This window comes from Trachymyrmex septentrionalis, unplaced genomic scaffold (genome assembly GCF_001594115.1).
Source record: "Trachymyrmex septentrionalis isolate Tsep2-gDNA-1 unplaced genomic scaffold, Tsep1.0 scaffold66, whole genome shotgun sequence".
Lineage (NCBI taxonomy): Eukaryota > Metazoa > Arthropoda > Insecta > Hymenoptera > Formicidae > Trachymyrmex > Trachymyrmex septentrionalis.
The window spans coordinates 1,967,005-1,992,028 of NW_017305843.1; the positions used below are offsets into that span (position 1 = coordinate 1,967,005).

Genomic DNA, 25,024 nt, shown 5'->3' on the forward strand with positions numbered 1-25,024 from the left:
ATTCGTACATGCAGAAAAGTAACGCGTTACTTGTTACATTGTTACTATTATCGTTATTTTTTATCATATTTGGTAATGACTTTACAATTTTTCATGGCGATAAAATGATACTAATACTAAGGTTAAAAAAGTCATTTTTTAAAAGTAGTACTTCTTTATTTTTTTACTCGTTTCATAAGGAGATACTTTTTTTTAATAAATAATGCGTAATAGTATATAACAAGTTATTTTTCAAAAGTAATTTTTCCAATCCTGGCTTTATCGTCACAATCATCAAAAATTATCATTATCAAATCGTTATTATAAAAAAGTAACGGTGACGACATCACAATTAATAACGCGTTACATTCTATTCTTGTGTATATGTATGAATATTGGACGTAGAAATGGTAGCCCACCATTTGGGCCACATCAAATATGACGGTGAAAAGATGATAGTAATAGAATTCTGTGAGAATAATACTCTAATGTCTTGTTAATCTTAGCAACTCAAGTGTTCGTTACAATCCTTAAATGCAGACTGAAAAAAAATGTATTGTATTATAAAATGTTCAATTATCTCAAGTCTTTTGACAGTCTCGACTATGTCTTTAAGTAAAATAGAGATTCATTCGAAGTACGAGTACAAATTTGCGAGACGCAAAATAATTGAAAGAAAATACGGAAATATTCTTTCGTATTCATACACATATACATATATTATCGCGGCGCTAGTAAAATGTGCTTCTCAGGTCACGCTTTATGGCTCTAATATTAATACCGATTCGCAGCGTTGCCCACAGAGGCTCAACATTTTACTTTAAAATTGCAAATAAGTGGAGAACGGTTGGACGACGGCGAGTATATCTGGTTCGTATCTTCCGGTCTATGTGTTAGTCTTTATAATGACGGCAACACTTTATGCACTGCCGTATGGCAAAGGGTTAAATATGCGCAAAGCGAAATATACACGTTCACATGGGCACGCTCACATGGGCACGGATAATGGGAAAACTACGGAAGCGGAATTACCGAGCTGTCCTGTTATGTGGGCAAACTATTGTATCTACGGTTGTCTCCCTTTCTTTGATATTTGCTGTCGAGCGAAATTTCGCTCGCTTTTCCTCTTCCCACGTCCCTGTTTTCGCTTCGTCTATCTCTGACTATCTGTCCGTCATCAATATTAGCTCAAAATCTCGCAGTAGTGACGAAAGGAATTGTTTATATGAATAAATCATTTAAATATGAGAAACGCCAATTACGATCAAAGTTAAATGTTAGACATATATATTATTTTAAATAAATTTTTTATCTCGGAAATATGACTGCACATTGATTACTTTCGATAAATTCAATTTACTTATTATGTCAAATTGCTTTTTATTTTAATTTTATAATATTCTTCAAAAGAAAATAAATTCTTGTTTTGAGTACATAGATAATAATGAGTTTTCGTAAAATTTAAAATAAATATTTTAAGATTATTATCAAGAAAATATTCTTTGTTAAAAATAATTGTAACTTAAAAGGAAGAAAGGAAATTATTCATTACTTTTCTTAAAATTTTCAATAGAATAATATTTTTCCGTAGTATAGAAGTTCGTGATTATTCTTACAAATTTTTTCCGCGTATTATTTATTAAATCACCGATTTATTTTGAGTCAAACTCTGTAATTTGTTCATTTGTTTGGACTAAGGAAATTTTATTTTTCAACGTCAGATTGACGTCGATTATATATAGAGACAAAACTTCCGCTTGCTCGACGAGACGCGAATACGTGTCGATATTTCGTCATTATGATAGAGTCGTCGGATTCGGCTCACCGTTATATTATTTATTACATTCGCGCTCGCCATTTTATGAGTTTCTATCCTTTCAGACTAACGCGTGCGTCGCCAGTGATTTTAATTTTAAAACTGAGTTATGGGGGTTCTTTCGGTCCGTGTATTAGGAGACAGTCCCAGGAAATTGGATTCAAATTTGTTCCTAACTGGAAAGGTTATTGTCACGGCACGAAGGGCTAAAATTGCCTGCGAGAATGTCAATAGTAATGTCTCGGCATCCGATTTTCCTGTATTCTATGTTTATTCTAATTTACCGCTTGAGATATCAGAGTAATCTTCAAGTCATCAACGATGCGCTAACATTTATGTCTGTTGACAATGTTACAACATGAAACTGGAAAAGAGTTGTCAACAAACTTTTACAGCGCGTTGATTTTTATGATTTAACTTTGACGGTATTAAAATTTTGTGACGAAATATCTATTAACGCAATGGAAAACTGTTTCCGATAGACTTATGCATTTATGGTATTGATTTGATACATTTTTACGATGTAATAAATTTCAATGACATACATTTCGCGCGTTCTACGTTTAATATTTTATAATTAAGTTGTATAGATATTTCAAAGACATACCGATATCTGAAAAAATTTATTTAATTTAACATTGAAAAAAAATATTCTGATTAAAATCAATAAAAAGGGTACACCAAGAATTACATTTTGACTGTTTTGTGTCCAGTGTGTGACATAGGCATCTCCGCAAGAAAAGTAATACAAGTAAAAAAATATATTTGAAGAATGAATTACTGTTTTGCATATATATATATATATAGGTCATGTTTCACAATTCACTGCTAGGGCTAAAAATCTATAGTTTACATTATATGCACTATAGAGTTTCAGTACTGGCAGTGAATTTGGGAACACAGCCATAATTACGTACGTAATTTTCAGATATTAGCCGTGTGGTTTATCTCAATAATTTGTATTGATATTGAGATTATGATAGAAATTCTATTTGATCTCATCAAAATGTTATTCTTGTTGACCTTTCTATTAGTTCACAATCAGAACATTTTTCTCCGTGAAATTTCAATTAATACAAATATTATTTATTGAAATATCTGACAATCAACACGTAACTATACATATATACAAACCGATGATTAATTCTCTAAACGGAATTGTACTTGAAGGTCTGATTCTGTAATCGTGTCATTTACTCCGTTTAACAAACGTACTCGTGTATGAATTTTCCAATAAAAAAGGAGGAAGACGAAATGATGTTACGGTCGTCTCAGCCCTCCACGTGCACAGGTGCGCAAGAACAACGTTTAGAAATGCAATCGTAAATGCAGACAACCAGTTATGTGTATCTATACTCACGAATCGCGATAATGTACGCATCTCATAGAACACAGCCGTATGCACGACAAGATATATAACGACATGATCGTCCGTGTGGATTATAACGACTTTGAACCCGCAAATATACTCGCGGAACATGGAAAATGCTTTACGAGTCTCAAGTAAATTTCGCGTCCGCGTACATTTACAATCATTATTTGCGTATGCACGCAAGAGTGATATTCATCTATATATTTTGCATATTTGTGCGTATTTTTCCTCGTAAAATGAAGAGAAATATCGACAAAAGATGTTTTTATATATTTGTTAGAAAATTTCTATTTATTAGGAAGGAAAATAGCACGCGCGCGCGCGATGTGATTAATTGTGTTATATATACAAATTGCACTCTATATTTATTTATTGTAATCTATTTAATTATTTCATGTCTAGTATGACATATCGCATCCCCGCAAGAAAAGTAATATAAGTAAAAAATATAAATTGTGTTCAAGAAAGAGAAGAAAGAAAAGTGCGTAAAATTTTAAAATTAATTGTTTATTAGAGTATAAATATAAGTTAAGTATATAGACATAGTTACAATTTGCTTGTTTCTCCAGAGAAGTAATGCAGAGATTAATTTTATTATTTTAGAATTATACGATATCTCTAAAAACTACCCTTATATATATTGATTTATCATTTTCTTTGGAAAGAATTTAAATTTAACTTACATCACTTTTCGTGATTAAAGGTTAATGTATTTAAAACACAATGTGCACATAATACAAAATTTGAAAAATTTTAACTTGTGCCACTTTTCTTGCAGAAATAAGATATGTAGAATATCTAAAAATATATATCTTTAATAAATATTTTAATTATTAAAATTAAGTAGTCTCATTTCTTAAAAAGCATTATTTTAACTTTTAGAAAAAATATTGTAATAAATATCTAAATTATAAAAAATTATTTGTGTATCCGAAAATTTTCGAATTAATTATAAAATATTTGATATTTTTATACACAGCAATTAATCAAATTTCAACTTCTAATGACATAAATTTCTTATTATATTTATATTATGTAAAAATATAAATGAAACTTTTTTCGAATCTTTTATATTTCAATAGTAAATACTTGCAGATATGCTGTACATATTAAACCAAAATTTTTGGGTAATATTATATTGTTCTTATTGTTACGTTCAACGAACTTCCATTCTTCGGTATTAATCATTAAATAATATTTTAGTCCTTTTTGGTTCTAGTAATACTCTTTTAACCGTTCCACTCTCCATTCTCTTTATTCACGGAAATCCATGCTCTTCTTCCTAATGTACCCACACGCACACACTTTTCTATATATTTGCTCTAAGTCCGTACTCAATGTAACATTCATGTACTTACACATACACACACACTCCCCCCCCCACACACACACACACACACGTGCGCGCAGCGCGCACCACGTTTAACCAAAAACACTGAGATTAATTATAAATGCAACAAGTGCGTTCGACTCTTGAGTTCGCTCAGCGGAGCGTCGACCTCGAGAGAGGTTTCCACTTCGTTCTTCTAACCCCTGGCTCCTCGAGAGGCCCAGAACGAAGCGAAATACCTCCCTGTTTGCGCCCTTCTCGGTTCGCTTCTTCCCCAGCTCCCTTGCGGTCCGGAGCTTGGACGTAATCAAATCGGTCAAAATTCGGTTCCTGCTGTGTTCATCTCCTCAACTTCTTGCGTTCGGAGCTTGGACGTAACATTATCAATACATTTCGTTATGTAATATTTTTTATTTTTTTGTAAATTGAGTCTCTATATTTTACAATTCGGAAAACGTTTTCTCGGAACATCAATAAAAATATATTTTCACTAGAATTTAAAGATATTTAAAAATATTTTTTTCTTTCATTCAATATTTTACGTTTTTTATGTTCTGATATCATTTTCTTATTCAGGAACTTAAAAAATCTAGTAATATATAATTTCATAAGAATTTGCAAATACATTATTTTCTATTCTTTGAATCTACTATTTCAAATTCTTACATTTTGATTTCATTTTCATATTCAACTAAAAAAATTGTTTTAAATATAATAATTTAGTTAGATATGTTCTTTTACTTAAAAAATGTCAGATGTAAATAATTTTGTATAATAATTTTGTATAATAATTTTAAAAAATTCTCTATTTCAGCAAAAAATATCTATCAACTAATTTAAAAAAACCTAGATAAAAAAGTTAAATTTTTTCTTTCTTAAAAACTGGAACTAATATAATTTGGAAGTCAAATTCTTAATTTATGAATTATAAAACTCAATATGCAAATTCATTATATTTTTCCAATTATTCATTACATTAAAAATAACCGAGTTAAAAATTGCTTGTATTACGAATTTATATTTTAAGAAGAAAATAAAGACAATCATGCTGTATGTTTGTGGAAATAAAAGATGAATTGAGATATTGGAAACGACAAGATGAAATTCCTAGTCGGTCAGTATCGGCGGATTAATACGAGTCCTGGGCATGCGATTTTTAGATTGATCATACATACCTGACATGTGCACCAACATTATCCATATGATCCCCAAAGTCTTCGACGTTGTCATGTCGTTGTGTCATGTCCTCTTTATCATATCTTTTCGTCTTCGTCCGCAGATCTTCGGCAGTTTTTGCACTGCAATAAAAGAAGGATAGTTGGTCGATCGTAGAAATATTATCAGATCTTGTGTCAACGTACTTTTGTTTCTATTGTTATATGTTTTCTTTAATATCTAATACTAACATTGCACGCATATTACATAGACAGCTAATTCTTCAATCAATGCTTTCATCTGCACAGATAAATTTTCTGTTCTTATATGAAATCAGGTGCCATCCTACCTATAATTCTAAAATATTATTTTATTTTTTTATTTAACAAAGACAACAATTATTACTGCATCACGTAATGTACGAAAAATTCTTATTCCGATATTCATAGTTAATTCTTATATTCAAGACTATCTTAAATTCTGTCTTGAGCTGTCATAAATCACACAATCAGAGGGCATTAGTGATATTATTTAAGACGGTCTTAAAATAACAATTGACTATAAATACCGGCCTTAGTTTCAATATACATGTAGGTAAGTAAAGCGCCGAAAAAAAATTCTGAATGAAAATGGACAAATCAGAGTTTTTTGATTAAATTTATTAAAATTCTAATCGGAATTCTGTTGATATAATATATTTCTGATAAAATTTTTACCAGAATAATTATACACCCAGAGTTTCTTCAAAGAAATGTTTCTTTGCTATATGATTAAAGAAAAAATTTCTTTGATTTAAATATTATTTCTTTAATTTGAATATAAATCTTCAATTTTTCTTTAAATCTTATATCTTTCTTTAAATCGAATAAATTTTTTTATTTGATTAAAAAAAATAATGTTTAAATTAAAAACATGACATTCAAATTAAAGAATTTTTTTCTTTAACTGTATAGCAAAGAAACATTTCTTTAAATTGAAGAAACCTTTCTCTGAGTGTATCTATTAGAATTCTAATTATCTTAATTAGAATTCTAGTAGATTTAACCAGAAAATTCTGATTCGTCCATTTTCCATCAGAATTACTATTTAATCCAACCAGACCATTTTTCTCAGTGGGAATAAACAAAGAGTATAATTGCACGCTGATTATAGTTGCGAAACCGAAGTTGTAAATTTATTACAGAGGCACAACGTCAAACGGATCCGAATAAGGCACGCGCAAAGAACACGAAAGATGTCGGCTCGTGAATTATGGGTAGATAATTGTGGGCTATCGTGAAAACTTACGATCGTTTTTGCGCTTGTGTATTCGCGGTATATTCAAATATGTCCATGTCGATGAGACACGCAATAAGCGGTATTCGCTTATGTGTTGGTAAAAAATATGCAGTTTTCTGAAAACTGCGATAGCAGCTCCGCGAAATATCGAACGTCGCATCGCGGATAATCTTTGATCAATTGTTATTTATCAAAAATAAGAGAGAGAGAGAGAGAGAGAGAGAGAGAGAGAGAGAAAACTGTAAAAATCTAGATAGATAATAAAAACTGTACAACAATATATTAACTTAATTAACATATTAATATATAATATATTTTGTTATTTTTAAATACATATAATCAGCAAAATTTTGCATTTCTGCAAAATCATTATTTGAGGAAAAATAAAGACGGAATTAGAATGTAATGTAAATGATCTAAATTTGATACAGAGTAAATAAACAATTAATCATATTATTAATTTTTGATTCGTTTTGAATTAATTGTCAATAGTAAAGGGAATTTTAATGGTCGACACTCAGAGCAGTATCTCCATCGGAAAAAAGTCCACTCTAAATTCCCTCGAAACTACCGCCGTCGCGATTACAACGATGATGCATAATTTTCAACGGCAAAGTGTTTGCTTTGCGCGAAATAGTAGATATTTGATTCATGGTTTTTACGAGCAGGTCAGAGCTTTGTGCGCCGTTATCGGTGCCAATTTTCGTTTCGAAAGAATTTATGGCAGTCGTAAGGCTCGCATTACGTGATGTCGAATCCTTTTTGCATTTTGATACTTTTGCAGGTAGTGGTGCGACGGCTGGCGTCAATTATTCCAACGATTCTGAGACCCTCTCCAAATCTCTCGAATTCCAATAAATCCACTCGCGCACGGATATTCCAATCTTTCGCCAGAACAGACCGCGAAATTTCGTCAACATGATCCACAGATTTCTCAAATTTTCTTCCAACTCTCATTTACAATTCATTTTTTAACTGATACAATCATTTTAACACATCCATACATAAAATATATATCTTATTTATTGCAATAATATATGTATATCAAAAATTAAAATCTGACTCAATTTTTAATATTAATTTTAAACGTCCCTTTATATGTAAATTTCTTGCATAAACGTTCTCGTTCAAAAGGGTTCAGTCGTAAAGCTGATTTTTCAAATAACTCTAATGATTTTGTATGTCTTATAGAAAAAATAGTGAGAAATTAAGATAATGAAACAATAATGATGCAAGTAAATCAATAGCATAAATCGCTTGCTGCTGCTTAAGCAAGTGGCATATGTAAAAAAAACGTGAGCAGTAAAACATAAGCAATAAGACATAAGAAGTAAGCGAATCGACCATGAATTATACCATGATGCTAATATATCAATACACAATAGTTAGCACTTATTATGATGCATTTTTATTTTCAAGCATTTTTAAGATATATTATAGCATTTTGTTACACACATATTTCCTCATTATTCTTAAATACTTGATCGATTATATGAGTATATGTATAATATATTTATTATTTAACATTTTATTTGGCTGTACTATAATACTCGTATATACGTTTTGAGTTATGCAAAATTAAATAGCATGGCATTTTACTATTGTAGCCTCCTATAAATGCTGATTGCTGACGGCGTTTTCGAGGTTTTCATATCAAAATAATTATTTTTGGAAAATCTAGAGTCGAAACGTATTTCTTTTATTGCGAACTGTTCTTATGCGAATTTTCTAATTTATATTACTTCGATTTTCTATCATTGTATTGAATTATGATCTTTTACCCACATACTTCCTGTGTCGGTGCATTTACAGGCTTTTCTTTCGTATAATAATTATTCCATGAATGGTAGTTTTACTGTCAATTTATAGTTTATAATACATATTCGATAGATTTTTAGTACTGAGCAGCTTATATGCGGAAAAACGGAGAGTAGCTTATATGTGTACATATTGTATGCGTTTGCATACAACTTTAAATGTTTAACATTTTGTTAATTTTGTAAGTAAATATTATTTTTTAGATAAAACTATTTTTTTATTTTTTTTTAGAAGATTACATTACTATTTCTATTTTTCTTTTAGCCGTTATGCAATATAATTTTTTTAATGTATATCTAAATAATAAAAGTTTTGTAAGTTTTGAGTCTAGAGTCAATTGAAAAACGCTTTGACGAATGTAATTAAGTTTTAAATTTAAATATTAATTATTAATCAAGTTATTGTATAAAATGTAAATTGGGTGTCATAATACCACCGTCTCCTTTATATATGTATCCGGTGTCATCCGGTGGAAGTTGAATTCGACCAAAGAGAAAACTGACTCGCGTTTTAAATAGCAAAAAAGCCACGTGCGCGCAGATGATGTCATTTACATATATATGTATATTTGTAAAAAGAAGATCCTTCTCTCTCTCTCTCCTTCTCTTCTTCCTCTATCTATTGTATGTATATTTCTCTTTTTATATTTATTCATCTATCTATCTATCCACCTTCCGTTCACCAATCATTTTTACATCATCGTACGATCATGAATCTTTTTCTCTCTTTTATTTTTCTTATTTTCATCTGTGTCGGCCGTATTCCAGTTCCGCTCATTGCGATCCGTTGTCATTTTCACGCATTTGTCACTCGCAAACACTTGCATGAGCATTGTGTTGACCCGATTTTTACAGATCTAGAAAATGAGGATTTTCGAAGAAACGGTACATAGAAATTACGAAACAATTTGCGAGCATCGGAAAGACTTCTTATTGCGACTATATTAAGTGTTTAGTATTATATCTACCTTCAATTAAAATATTAGGAATTTAACAATATTTTATAGATTGTTCTATTATTATATTCTGATTATCTATGCAAAATTTTGAGCACAATTTTCTTATTGATTTAAAAGCTATTTAATTTTTTATTTGTTTTGACTTTTATATAAAATCGTGTTTTATAATATTTATTTGTAATTTAAAGAAGAAGAAAAAAGTTAAAAGTTAAATTAAATTTTATACATATACTAATAAAATAATAATAAGTATTCATGCAAAAGTTTATTTAAATCCACTTATTCGTTTAAAAGTTATTGATCTAACACTAAGCAAAATATGGTTTTTATTGCACAAAATCATCATAAACCAAATATTGTTTTGCAGTTGTTTCAAAATGTATTCACTGACTAATAAATAATACCATCAAAATTTCTTAAATAATATTGGCTAATATTAGCTATTTCTGGCTGATTATTTAACTGATACTTTTAGCTAATATTGTATAGACATAACATCTTTAATCATTAATAACGCAAAAATATTGCGCACTAAAAAAAATTTGATAATAGCTCAAATGTCGAGTGAAATAATTCCAATCCAATTTTCGGTTTATATAATACAAAATAATTTTACTTTCCTAAATATTTAGTATTACCAAACCATTATTTATATTATAATATTTATGATAATATACTAAATACTTAGAAAAATATAAATATTTAAATGTTTATTAGTAATAAGGCTCATAAAATTTAAAAAACCAATAAAAAAAAGGGCTACGAGTCAAAAATTATTTTATAAAATTAAACGTCGTTAATAAACTTCTATATTAACGACGTTTTATCCCCTTTTTCTTTATTGGTTTTCTAAAATTATATTTGGTTATATTAACTGAACGTTTTATTAAGATTATTTCGTTCAACATTTGGTAATTATTACCTGCAGATTCTTTTTTTAGTACGGTACGATCAATTCGTATAATTATCCCTTTCGTAATATAATATATCTACTTTCAATATAAATGTATTCACAAAAAAATCAAGAATGACATCCTCTATTTTTTTTATTATTAAAAATCTTACTATTAGTAGAAAAAGAATTAATTGTTTTGTAAAATCGCGCTTGTTGGAGTGAGTAGAAGTTATAGTAGAATATTGGAGCGACACGAATAAACCTTTAATAATCGATGGAAAATTTTCTCAATCATTCGCATCTGATAAAAAACGGTTATCTTTTAGAGAATATAGTGATTAGAATAAGTTCTTTGTATTTAAAATATAATAATAATAAGGAAATTTCAAGGCTAATGAGAGTCAATACGAAAAGAATTGCGCATAGTTATAGATTAGTAAAATTATCTCTTCATAAAACTGATGTCTTCTTTATTTCGTAATCTTGAACGTTTCAACTCACTTTGAAGCCATCCTCAGCAATATTACATAGTATATACAATAAAATATTGCTGAGATGTAATAATAGAACAATCTATAAAATTTTTATATTTTTGATAATGCTTTGAGATGTGACAGAGATACATACATCCTTAAAAAAATGTAGTTGCCACTAACTTTATTCTGCAGAACTGTCTCTTTTATATAGTAGGTACGCGATGTATTTATTGGAGAGAGGCAGTTTCGGAAATCCGCGGAAATCCATATCAGATAATCGTTCGCGAATCATGCGGAAAGGAGAAAAAGAACTGAACAAACCTTTCAGGCGTGATAGATGACAAGCGATCGGGCGGGCGGCCTGCCGTGTGAGTGGCAGGCACTTATTATTATCGGTTATTCGGTTCCGCGAGTGCCAATATTCTGTTATGCGCAATCCGGCTTCAGTGCAGCGGCTGACCATCTAGCTGGTTGGCCGGCTGGCAACATCTCGCCACTCGGTCGTCCCTTGTCCGCTTCGCATCCATTATTCGGCCAATTGGCTAGCCAACTCTGTGTTGCATTTTTCCGCGTAGAACCGCGATATCGTTTGGCAATATCGCCATGCGCAATAAAATTGTATATTGCATATATACACAGGCTGATCCGTTTTCAGACCTATCAAAATCCAAGCTTTTCATGTATGGATCCTTCCATCAATCTCTTCCTTAGTAAAAAAAACGTCGAAGGAAAGAAAAATTACAATTTTTTGTCGCAAATTTTCGAAATCTTTTGAAGAATTATTAAATATGATAAATAGAAAAATTTAAAGAAAAATTACGCATTGCTGAAATTATATCATAAAAGTTTTGTCTTAAAAACAGAATATTAGACTATTAAATTAAATTTTGTTTTAATTAAATTTAAAATTTTTTGAAATACAGTCTGAAATTGGAAGGTTTTTAATTTCTATTAGCATTTTACCTAAATAGATCAATTTCTAAGAAATTTTTATTCTCAGTCATTTATTATCGTTCTCAATATTTTTATTGAAGTAAAATCAATTCCGAACTAACTAAAAAATCCGCCTATAGAAAGTGACTTAGCAGGTGTGTATACATGTATGTACAGTTTTTACAATTGATAACAAAAACTTTCGTACAATATATGACAAAATGGAAATTCGACAAGCCATTAATTGATGCGTGATCGAACTCGATCTATGTGCAAAATTTGAAAAGCTTTTAGTAAAAACAATTCAGCAGTCGGATCTTCATTGACTGCCATATATTGCCCTATATGTAATGGCTGATGAGTCATTACATACACCGCGTTTATTTTGTTTGCCTTATTTTTGTGCTATGTATAAAAGTTCAGCTATTGATTATGAATGTATTTAACATTAAAAATGCGAACGTGGTAGAATATTTCGTAAAATGTTCACTATAAAGGAAAATTAGCCTTATAAAACGTAAAAAGGACCTCTCACCTCCTCTTAATTATATTTCGAATGTTTCGATTATTTTTTATTTTGGATACAAAAATACTGAAGTATTTCACAATTTTTTGTGAAATATAGATACACGTGATAATTTTTTTACGCTTTTGTGAAATATCAATGCCATCGATATTTTTGCAAATAAAAATATAATTTTTTTTACATATAATATAATTTATCTAATTATTCTGCATATAAAAGTACTGAAACAAGATTTCTTGATACTAATGTAAGATAAATACTAAGAATAGTTTATTGATTTTTACGCTTCACTTCTGACAGATTTTAACGTAAAATATGAAATGAAATGTTTGGTATATTTACTTTCCTACTTTCATACTTCTACGCAGAAAAGATTAATCAAATATAAATAAAATATAGTTACTTTAAAAAATATGTAACTTTCAATGTGCAATTACGTACGCTTTTTTTATGTATACTTTCATTGAATTTCAATTTCGATGTTATAGAATGTAGACACATGCGATAGATCTCTGTATTTATTCGTGGCATGATGAAAACGTGATTTGCGTCAGATCCATTTTTTATACGCCTACATTTACAAGATATTTGGAAACACATACACGCATATACACATACACAATGAATTAAGAATCATCTCATCATTACATGACTCAGTTATTTGAGAAGATACACACTTGACAAAATTTTAAAGTATTTTTTCTAGAATCAGAAATACATATAGAACAAACCAAAGAGATATCGAACAAGAGTACGAAGTAGGCTTTATTAATACGTAAAATTTAACGGCGAATACGTATCGATATTGCCGTCGCAAACCGTCTTCGTTTCAGAATATCGTAGGAAACTTCACATTTCCTTCACTCCCGTCCGAAAGTTATTTCTGCAACGTGGCCCGAGATCGATAACCCGTCCGTCGCACTGTCCATGCCTAGCATTTTCGTAAGTTTGAGAGATGGATAATTATCTCCGCTATATACGAGCAAGAAGTTCTTTAAACGGCTTTCCCTCGATTCGCTTTCTTCTCTCATCATCATGTGCCATCAGCAAAACTAGCTAGTAAATTAGTTTTTCTCATCAACTTCAGTATACCGAGAATGAACAAAATTGTACGTTGCTTGCAATTTATGTCGAGTATTTAATGCGACAGGATGTCCGGATTATCGAGCTATTGTACATCTGACTGAATTCCAAACAAAGAACCGAAATGCACATGTATCATGTATTAATGTTTAAAAATTGCTATTTATTCTAGATATGTAATGTAATTAAATCTAAAAAAAAAAGAAACAATGAATTATCATTTTATGGAAATTGATGCTCAACATAAATCATTCTACGGTAAAAGAGTCGAAAATCCTATGAGATTTAATTAAATTTAATTTCACGAGATGCTGGGCATTTCAACAATTGCTTTTGAAAATATTATTTTATAGTCCTTAAGTGAAATTAACAATCGCAAAATAAAGCAGAATTTTAGTTCAAACTTATGACACATACATTTTTATGTTTCCCTAAGTTTGACGCGAGTGTTAGAAAACTCTGTATTTACTGTAATTACTAGCTCATTTAGGATGATATTATGACGCAGTTTAATAACTGCGATGTAATATGTTTAGACATTAGTAAAGTTGCGTGCTGCGTCAGTGAATGAATCGCCACGGGGCGTTGTTAATCAATGAAAGTTAATTGCGAAGATAGTATTTCTTAACAACAGTAACAAGATTTATGAATCTAATAGCGCGCCAGCGCGTCGCGATTGCGGTAACAATCTCTTACACAATCCGCAGTTAAATAGGTCAAACTGTCATTTGTCAAGCAAAAATTTGCGACGAGCTCAACGATTAATTTTTCTATCGAAAATATAGAGATACGATAAATAAAATTTACACATCGATACTTTCGATGAAAACATGTTTAATCCGTCAAACTTTCCTGCAAAGCGTATCTGACAGAACGTTCGTAGACACCAATGATTGCCATATATCTCTGGTTTAATTAATCGAGATTACAGCGGTAGCGCGTATTCGGCTCTCGTGTGTAAAAATCGCGCACAAGGGAGTTATCGGATATGAACGAGGTGAAATTTTACGGATCATCCCAGCATGTCGTCGGAGTAACATAAAACTGACGCCCTTTCTATGCGATCCTGAGGGAGAGATATCTATAAATTCGGCACGTGGGATATACGTTACGCAGTACTCATTGCACGATCGGTTTGCAAATGGTTTAGTAAAACGTCTCTCTTCCTATTGCTCTCTCTTCGAGAATGGATTAGTTGGAAACGAGAGAATTGATAATTAATCCGTCTGCCGCGGTTGTTCGTAAAACTATTCGACGATGCGATCGATTGCAAACCTCAATCTGGCTGCGGAATAATAATATATCTAGACGACTGAGCGAGAAGTTTCAATGTGCTGTCGCGCCTTTTTAATAAAAATATATGATGTGCCACATAAAGGAATTACGAATTAATCTATGTGAAACGAGTATAAACAAGCGGCCGCTTTTATGAGACTAGTCGCTCACAAAAACCTTCTTCATAACGAGTCCACCTGCGGCGCACTCTTTATTTTTCCTTCCTGAACATATATGCAAACACACATACACACATATACACACATATACAATGAACCTGCGATAGATAAGTGATCAATGCACCTTGAATAACGTATAGGTTTTGACGAATAACTTAAAGACTAGCAAGAATAAAAAATACGCACCGATGTTTAATTTAATATCATCCATGTGTTGCTAAATTCAGTGAAAGGAATTAGGATTAATCAACATAATTAACCTTTAAGAACATATCTGTCAGATACATAATGTAAGAACAGTAATTATCTAAAGTATGTAGCTGAATATAGATCTGAAATAATTTTGTTTGAACCATTAAAATAATTATGTAGAATAATCGAATTAGTTGCTATAATATTAAAACTTTTTAGCATTTTCACCAACGCGTTTTAAACGTTCTACATAATAATTTTAATGATCCAATAAAAAATTATTTTCAGATTTGTATTTTTATTCTCCAAAATTTTTATAGTAAAATTTAATTTTAAAGAATGACAAAAAGTGACAATTGAGTATTGAAAAAGAATAGCTCAATTGTCAATTTCTAAAAGTAAGATTTTACTTTTTGGAGATTTTATTCTAAAGATTTTAGAAAGTAGCTAAATTCTTAGATACTTTAGTAAAACCGTTCTCTCTATGTAGAGAATTAAGAGATACTACGCGCAATATTATTTCTCATCGAAAAATGTAGGCAATCGATCTTTATACGTGACGTTATTGAACATACGTAATTCTTGCTACGTTCCGATATATTTATTGCCAGTGTACATAACGTATACTACAGATTTTTAATACTAGCAGTGAATGTCGGAACACAGCCTCTAATGCATAAATCATCGCGCCGGAGATTAATATGATCGCTGATTCTACTTCCAGTACTCATCCGAGACATTGAGATCGTGCACGTTCTCGTAAAAGTCGTTGACATTGATTTTTTTTTAGATGACTCGTCACTTTATTACCGGCAATAAAGATTCATTCATCGATGACTGATGATTTATTACCGTAGTTGCTGAGAACCTATCTATCAATGTCTCGAGATAAAAGAGTCTACCACCAATCATCGAGCTAAGACCGATGTTGATTATTGTAAACGTTATGGAAGAATTCGAGCTCTACTCAGCTTCAGCGCTCGTGTTTGCTCGCGAAACACAAACAGATTTAGTGTTGAATAATTTTCTCAGTACTATTGTCTTCGTTAGTTGAATTTTTTTATTTAATCCCGTTATTGTTTGCTTGATTCAATGCAAAGTCCAATTTTAGTAGTACACGACTCACCGATATTCTCGAGAGAAGATAATGATCGCTTCGTCAGGCACGGTGTAACTTTGGTGAACAGTCGATACCTCGCTGCAGTAATTAAACCTCCCTCGGGAATAATGAAGAAACGTGATTTGTTCACAGGGATGAAAGATTTAACCGATCGTCGCGCACAGATGTGCATATTATTAATGTTCATGTCTTCAAAAAAAGTTCATGTCTTCAATCCGATTATTCAGATTACAGAATGTCTTTCTTATCTGCTTTAAAGTTTTCTAGATATTAAAAAAGTCGTGATATCAGATGAGATATTGATTTGACAAACTTTTGTCAATTATAAAAATTATTAGAAATTATATATAAATAAGTAATTAAAAAAAAAGTATATTTCGGTAAACAAGCATTAGCAATATAAAAAATTTATCGAAACAAGTAAAAATAATAGAAAAGTCAAAATGTTTGCACAATTCAGTAGTTTAATTCTATTTTTGTTTCATAACATATTTACGTATGAAATTTTTGTGTTCGGATTACAACGACACTACCTATGTTGATCATTATTAACATTCCGGTGGGAAAAGGGATGCTGCTGAATTTCCCGGCATTCACCGAGTCTCTTGGGACGTCTTTAACATTGTATTATACTAGAGAAACTTCCGCTTTAGGATGTGTGATAAAAGATACTTTCCGAAAGTTTCAATCTGAAATTTCACTCCTATTGCTAATGAACTACATATTGAATTACCTTGCAGATACTAATTGTAAGTGCAATTATAGCAAAAGATACTAATAACGTAACTAAGATTCTTCTTCTTTCAAAATACAGTAATTATTATTAAGATTAAAAGCTCGTGTCTGCGAGATTTTTCCAATTTCGTTTTCAGCGCACTGCGTTTAATTTAGAAAATGCGCTTCGCGGGATTAAATGCCTTTAATGAAATGCACTTCTATGGCGAATCTGCCATCGTTTGATATATACGTAACATGTAATACATTAGATCAACGAACTTGTCATGGTCACCGGAAGGCGGAAATTCCTGGGCAGTCCTGTCTGACTGGATACGTCTTACTTCTCGTCAAGCAATCCCAGAAATGCCTCGCGGAATTTCAGAAATTCCAAGAAGAGTGAGAGAAACGGGGAACCATAATTGGAGCTTCTTATTAAAGTGAAAAGCTATTAAAAGATATACCAACGAAATAAATTGAATATTTAATTATTATATAAAAATATTATATGGTTTAATTAGTAATACAGACCATCTTAGAATCCCCTTAAACATAGAGTCGAATTCAATTTGCGTGCTTCGTGACAAAAGACAATTGGAATTCGGTATCCGTGTAACGCGCTATTGATCCAGTAGCTGATATTTTAGTTGCGTACGTGTTTCACGATTAACAGCAATTATGTTTAGACAAAAAGTTTAATGCAACAGGTGGGACTTAACGCTCTGTGAGTATATACATTATAACTTCGTTAATACAATGTGTATAATCCGTAATCGCTCCACCTGAATAATCATTATTCCTTTCTCATTTTATTATACATTTCCTCGTTTTACATTCAATAATTATTAGATTTCCTGTTGTAATCTCGATTAAAATCAATAAATTTATCAATTCAAATCCTGGTTTCCTTGAGATTTTTTCTTAAAATTCGCCAAACGACTGGCTTATTTCAAATCCCGTTCCAGATCGCCGACAAAGTCTATTGTTATGCAATCACGCAATTTGACTAACAATTCCGACGTATATGCTGCAGATACAAAACGGCTGACGACGGTTGAATCTCACGAGCGGAGAAGAAGGTTTGCCGGTTCTCAGATAATCGAATATCGGAGACTCGAGACGCGCGCGTGTCTGAAAGACGTTGGAGATTCTCAGGGAATTTCGGTATGCGGCACATTCGGCATCAGTCTACTCGCGCGCGCAAGATTGTGTGCAATCGGTACCAATTCTCGCAAAATCAATTTAGCTGCATTTCGGCTCATGGAAAATGAAATATCTTCAGCGTCGGTGCAATAAAACTTTTAGCGATCTTAAGCGCAATGCTGGATTTCTTGTTTATTTGTTTGTGATAGCACAGTAAGAGATCTAAGCCGCTTATACAGCATACTTTGGATACGGTCAATGTAACTCTATAACAAATGCTTTGAAGCATTCTTTGATTGGTCAATTCATAAAATTCTTTCTTTTGCACTTTAAAAGATAGATGTGTCGGTGTTAATGTCACCAACACAATGAGAATTATACATAAACATCACTTAATATTAAATCTACACTTATCTTTTAAAGTGCAAAAGAAAGACTATGGACTTAACCATATGGTTATCTATTTATCTATCTATACACACACACACACACACACACACACACACACGCACACACCATATCGATGTTATTATTATACTAAATTAACATTAAAACCAACATGTGGATTTAAAATTCCTGTAGCAAAATTCTGTAACTTGTTATGCAATCACTATGTGCTCATAACGATAGTCGCGCAGATATTTTATATACTTACAATTAAGTAAAATTTAATAAAAAAAGCTGCTCAACTATCGTTGAGCAATGAATACATAACGACTGCATAACGAGTTACAGAATACAGGTATATATCAACTATCATCATGGTGTGATACACCAGTCCATGTATTCTGTAACTCGTTATGCAATCGTTATGTATTCATAACATCAATTAAGCAGCTTTTTTACTAAGTATATAAAATATCTGCGCCACAGAAATTTTAAATTCACATGTTAGTGTTAATATTAAGATAATAACATCAACATGGTGTATAGATACTGCATGATATTAAGTCCATACTCATATTTTTAGAGTGTGATTGGTAAATCAAATACCTACTTTGAAGCCTTTGTAGTGAGATTTTGACTGAATCCTTTATTCAAGAGACATTTTATATCCTGATTCTATAAATCTTATCGACAATGTCGATATCGTTATATTATCTTTGCAGTATACATAGCAAAAAAGCTATAACAACACTGTAACCCGAAATATCATTAAAAGTAACAGAATTAGGAAACGTTTTTAGAACGATAATATGTTCGCTTTATGTCTTTAGGACATCCCTTGGAAGTCTATGCTGTATGGTTGATAGATCGCCTTCTTCAGCGACAATCTACACGTGAGGGGTGCAGAAACAAATAAAACAGATTATCCGCAAGTATATTTGAAATCTATATACTACGAGGGTAGTTCGAGAAGTTCTTGACCTAATAAAAGAAAAATAAAATCTTTGGCAAACATTTTTTTATTTTTCAATAGATCTCTTTCAGTTCAATACACTTATTCATATAATATTCTAACTTTTTTATTTATTATCTATATAATACAATTTCTTTAAGCTTTCAAAATAAGCATTAGTTTTATTGATTAATTCAATGTTTGATTCAGAGCTTTTTTTCTGCGAATCATTTCTTCACATTTAGAAAGAGAAAAAGATTATTAGGAACTAAATCTGGTGCGTACGGAACCAATTTGAAGCGCAATTTATACAATTTTACGACTGCAGTTGAAGAAGTGTGAGCGGGGATATTTGGAATCAAAAGTTTTTTGGCACAAGTGCGAAACAAGGAAACTAATGAACGCATTTGCCTGAAATTTTAACAGTAGTCCTGTGAATGGAATTTAACTTGTCTAAAATTAAAAAAAAAAGTTTGATATTTGTGGCATCATTTTTATGTCAAGTCGAGAACTTTTCGAAATATTTTCGTACATTATTCTGTGATTGTAATTTTGAAATGTACAATTATTTTTCCTTCCTTTCAGATTTTTTTTTAAATATCTCGCACGTAGAGAATCACTCTTGACGCAATCTTTTGGAGTGATGATGTGACTCAGAAATTCTGACATTGTTGATACTTACGGAGTGTAACGACAATCGGTTTGTATTTTTTAGCTACAGTGCAGCCACAGTAACATATTTAAAGATGTGCACGTTCGCCTAGCACGCACAATGCGTCGACGCATGCACGTCAACTGTATACGTTCAACGACGTAGAAGACTTATTCAACCGCAACAATGGCGATAAAACAAGATAACGAAGATATCACGAAGATAAAAGAAGCAAAATTTGTTTCAGAACAGAAGTTACGCGAAATCGAAACAAACAAATTTTTTAATTTCTGCTATTTTTTATAATGTTCTTACTGGCCACAATGCATTTACATTCTAATCGTCATTTTAGAAAAAACAATATTATAATTCAAAAGACGTATTCTATACTACTAAACACTTATCTCTCAGAGAGAGAGAGAGAGAGAGAGAGAGAGAGAGAGAGAGAGAGAGAGAGAGCCTCACGGCCTATTTTCACTCTCGAGCTGCAGATCGCAGCTTTTGTCGTTCTCTTTTCATCGCACTGTCCTCAAATTTAGGTCAGCCCCGGTCGTTGCTTTTGCAGCAGTCTACATCTCACCCCCGCGGCCTCTTTAACCCTTCTGCTATTCGACTACCTCGTCGCGGTCTCGCGTTCGTTGCACTCCAGACGCAGTTAGCGCATCGTAGTCGGCTGGAACCAAATACCTTTCGCGTAAACTATACTATAAAAATTGTTTTTACATTATCGTTATTACATTATCGTTCAATAAAGTCGAATGAAGTACTCTATATTTAAATATGTGCTTTAAATTTACGATAGACCTGATTATAGTGCAAGTCGATAAGAAATTAATTAGTTAAAAGTATATTTTAAATACCTATGGTGCGCAATTTTATTTTTTAATTTATGAATTAAATTTTGATAAATTTGACAAATATTTATATATATATATTTTTTTTATATTTACATACAGTTAACATTTATTTTAAGATTATTTCATGATTCAAAATTTGTTCGAGTTAATTTGTCTGATTGTGAATTGCACAAGTTTTCGCGATTGATTCACAACGGGCACAAGTAGATTTTGCGGAGCTCGAGCGTAAATATTTCATAAGTAATTTCATTTTTGCAATGGTTAACAAGATATTAATTACTAAACATAAAAATTACTGAATTGTCTTCAATAATTTTTTACTCAATACTATTTTTTACTCAAATTGTGCTAAAAATTTAATTAAAGATTACATATGTAATGATACAATATAATTTTTGATTTCACGATGTTACGTTATTTCATATACATTTTAATTAATTTTAATGACATTTTTGCATTGCAGTTTGAGATTGTATTGGGCTAGGAAGTCTTTTACAAGTCTTTTTACAAGTTGGTAAAAAAACCTTTTCCCATTAATATCTTCATTAAAATGATCAAAATTAAATTTTAAAAAGGGTTTTAAAATTTGAAATCTCTACTTTCAAAATGATTACTATATTTTTTGAGTTATGTGAGTTCTTAAAAATACAGATTCTTAAAGCTGAAACGTTACTCTATCGTGATATAATTGTCCATTTTTTTAAAGTAGAATATATGGGTTGCTAAAAAAATCTTTTTACCAACTTGTAAAGAGATTTTTTCCCTCTAATCCAATATTATTTGTTTAGAGAAAATTATATCTTAGATAAAAATATTATGTAAAACAAGAAAAATATTAAAACACGAATCACTGAAAAAGAGTCAATCCAATATATTTAAAAAGTTATTTAATTTTAAAATATTAGAATGTTTTATTCTTCTCTCCGTTTTTTAAAGACACACTTAAAGATGTTTTAGTTTTATACTTTTTTAATAAACAAAGAACTATGTGTTTGGATTTAAAACACTAAAACATTTAAAATTGAAATATCTTTTATTATTATACGTTTGTTTTGCAAAGATGTTTTAAAAACATTTTAAATATTTTTTATAGGATATTCAGCGTAAATACGTTCATTATTTACTGTCTAAAATTATTTATACGTATATATATTCCATATTTCGCTTTTGTATATATACGACGTTTGTCTGGATTTGAAAATCTTTTTTAAATATCAATAAAGAATCTTAAAAATAAAACTTTTATTATATTATTGTATTTATATGAAATACGTCTATTGAGTATTATATATTTACATAAAAATATATGTCAATAAATACATCTTTAATTATTGATAAGATGTCATATCGAATATTTTAGTTATAATAGAAAAAATATAATAAGTTATAACCGGATATCGTAAAAAAAATTGAGTCATCAAAGCAGCATCAGAACTCCTGGCACTGTAGATTGCGATAACCTCTACAGAGCAGGGTGGAGTTTAATCAGTGATCATCTCCAGTGTTTCATCACCTGCTGTAGTGATCAGTAATATCCTTACTGATGACTAGCTTTGTAAGGTCTACAATCTTCTTATATACCATTGCTGGATGATTCTTTATTACGAGTTTAACTGAAGGGCATTGCGACATCTAGTGGCGAATACACTAAATACGTTGCTAGTCCTGTCTGGAGATAGGCACGGCAGTGTCAGCACTAACTATGGCGCAAGACACTGCCTACATATACATATACCGTCTATGGACGCGCTTATGTAAGTAGCGCACGTGTTCGCGATTGAGTCACAACCGGCACGAGTATAAATAGATTTTGTGGAGATCGATCCGCTCGCGTAAATATTTTATGAACAATTTCATTTTCGCAATGGTTAACAAGATATTAATTATTAAAAATTGATAAATATTGGTCTCTTTGAATAATTTTTTACTCAAATAATATTAATTTTACAAAAAAACAGCAAGAGACAAAAATTGTTTATTTTTTTCTCATAGAGCTCTGATAATTTTTTCAGAATTTTTTAATACCGTATTTTCTCATGTTAGTAAAAATAATTGCCAATAAGAAAATGCAAAAAGTTGATACAAAATTATATAAGAAAGTTGGAGACGTTTCAAAATCAGTCATCAGTAAGGATATTATTGATCGATACAGCAGATGAAAATTCTGCTTCCGTAGAGGTATCAAAATCTATAAATCTAATAATTGTCAGGAATTTTGATACTGCTAATGATTTAATTTTTTTATAATATCTAAAATAATTTATTGCTAAATCATTCGCGTAATTGATCTATTTTTCATAAAATTTTAATACAAGAAATAATATTATTTAAGATATAATTAGAAATAAGAAATGTGATTTGTTAAATAAAATATATTTTAAAAACTAAAATATTCAATGTGTGACTTTTTATCAATAATTGACATATATTTTTATGTAAATAATACTCAAGACGTATTCATATAAATAATATCATGAAAGTATATTTTTAAAATTCTTTATTGATATTTAAAAAAGATTTATCAAATCAGATAAACGTGTATATACAGAAGCGAAATATGGAATATACGTATAAATAATTTTAGACAGTAAATAATAAACGTATTTACGCCAAATATACTATACAAAATACAGTATTTAAAATGTTTACGTTTAAAACATCTTTGCAAAACAAACGTACAATAATAAAAGATATTTCAATTTCAAATGTTTTAGTGTTTTAAATCCAAACATATAGTGTTTTGTTTTTGTTTATTAAAAAAGTATAAAACTAAAACATCTTTAAGTGTGTCTTTAAAAAACGGAGAGAAGAATAAAACATTCTATCTTAAAATTAAATAACTTTAAATATATTGGATTGACTCTTTTTCAGTGATTCGTGTTTCAATATTTTTCTTGTTTTACATAATATTTTTATCTAAGATATAATTTTCTCTAAACAAATAATATTGGATTAGAGGGAAAAAATCTCTTTACAAGTTGGTAAAAAGATTTTTTTAGCAACCCATATATTCTACTTTAAAAAAATGGACAATTATATCACGATAGAGTAACGTTTTAATTTTAAGATTTTGTATTTTTAAGAACTCACATAACTCAAAAAATATAGCAACCATTTTGTAAGTAGAGATTTTAAATTTTAAAACCCTTTTTAAAATTTAATTTTTGATCATTTTTAATGAAGATATTGATGAGGAAAGGTCTTTTTACCAACTTGTAAAAAGACTTGTAAAAGACTTCCTAGCCCAATACAATCTCAAATTGCAAGGCAAAAAATGTCATTAAAATTAATTAAAATGTACGTGAAGTATGAAATAAAGTAACATCGTGAAATCAAAAATTACATTGTATCATTACATATAAATGTAATCTTTAATTATTATACATTTTTGGACAATTAACTTATACAATAATCATGTTAAGAAATTGTATAAAAAATTATATGATATTTATAAAATTAACAATTTTATTCTTATCAATTGTACTTATCACAATTTAGATCGCTTTAAATTTTCAATTTTTTTTCGTAATGTGAGAGAATTGCATATAACAATAGACTCAAAATCACATTAACATGAGATTAACGTAATACACGCGTTGCGTGCTAAGCCGGTTAATCGAAACTCATTAGAAGCCGACGACGTATGCGTCACGTGTCCGGAACATGCAATATGACGACGCTTATTGTGTAGGAAACCGGAAATCGGAGCAGAGACTAGAGACAATAGCGGAAATTCACATGTCTCATCCGCAGACGAAAATTCGAGAGGCCACGGGAAGATTCCTTAATGCCTGTGAAAACGAATTTCTGTCGTGTAGACACTTGTCGGACCGTTGCATGTGCAACGCCGATAACACGGCGAGCGCAGTCAGATTCTACATTCGCGGTTTCACCGCGGGTTACATATCCAAATATTGGAAAATTCTGAACAGTT

General features: G+C 30.6%; 1 protein-coding gene across 4 annotated transcripts in view; it reads right to left on the minus strand.

Annotated features, from left to right (window-relative positions):
• LOC108753181 (acetylcholine receptor subunit alpha-like) overlaps positions 1 to 25,024 on the minus strand; it is an 86,654-nt gene that overhangs the window by 36,592 nt on the left and 25,038 nt on the right. For 2 of the 4 annotated variants that reach the window (XM_018494550.1, XM_018494554.1), the window contains exons 1-3: positions 11,399 to 11,438; positions 5,904 to 6,009; positions 5,673 to 5,795 (exon numbers count right to left, since the gene is read on the minus strand). In XM_018494550.1, coding sequence (XP_018350052.1) covers positions 5,673 to 5,727 — 55 coding nt within the window. In that variant the 5' untranslated portion in view covers positions 5,728 to 5,795; positions 5,904 to 6,009; positions 11,399 to 11,438. Of the gene's footprint in view, positions 1 to 5,672; positions 5,796 to 5,903; positions 6,010 to 7,706; positions 7,882 to 11,398; positions 11,439 to 25,024 lie in introns of those variants that run through there. The other 2 variants (XM_018494551.1, XM_018494552.1) reach the window with 2 other exon arrangements.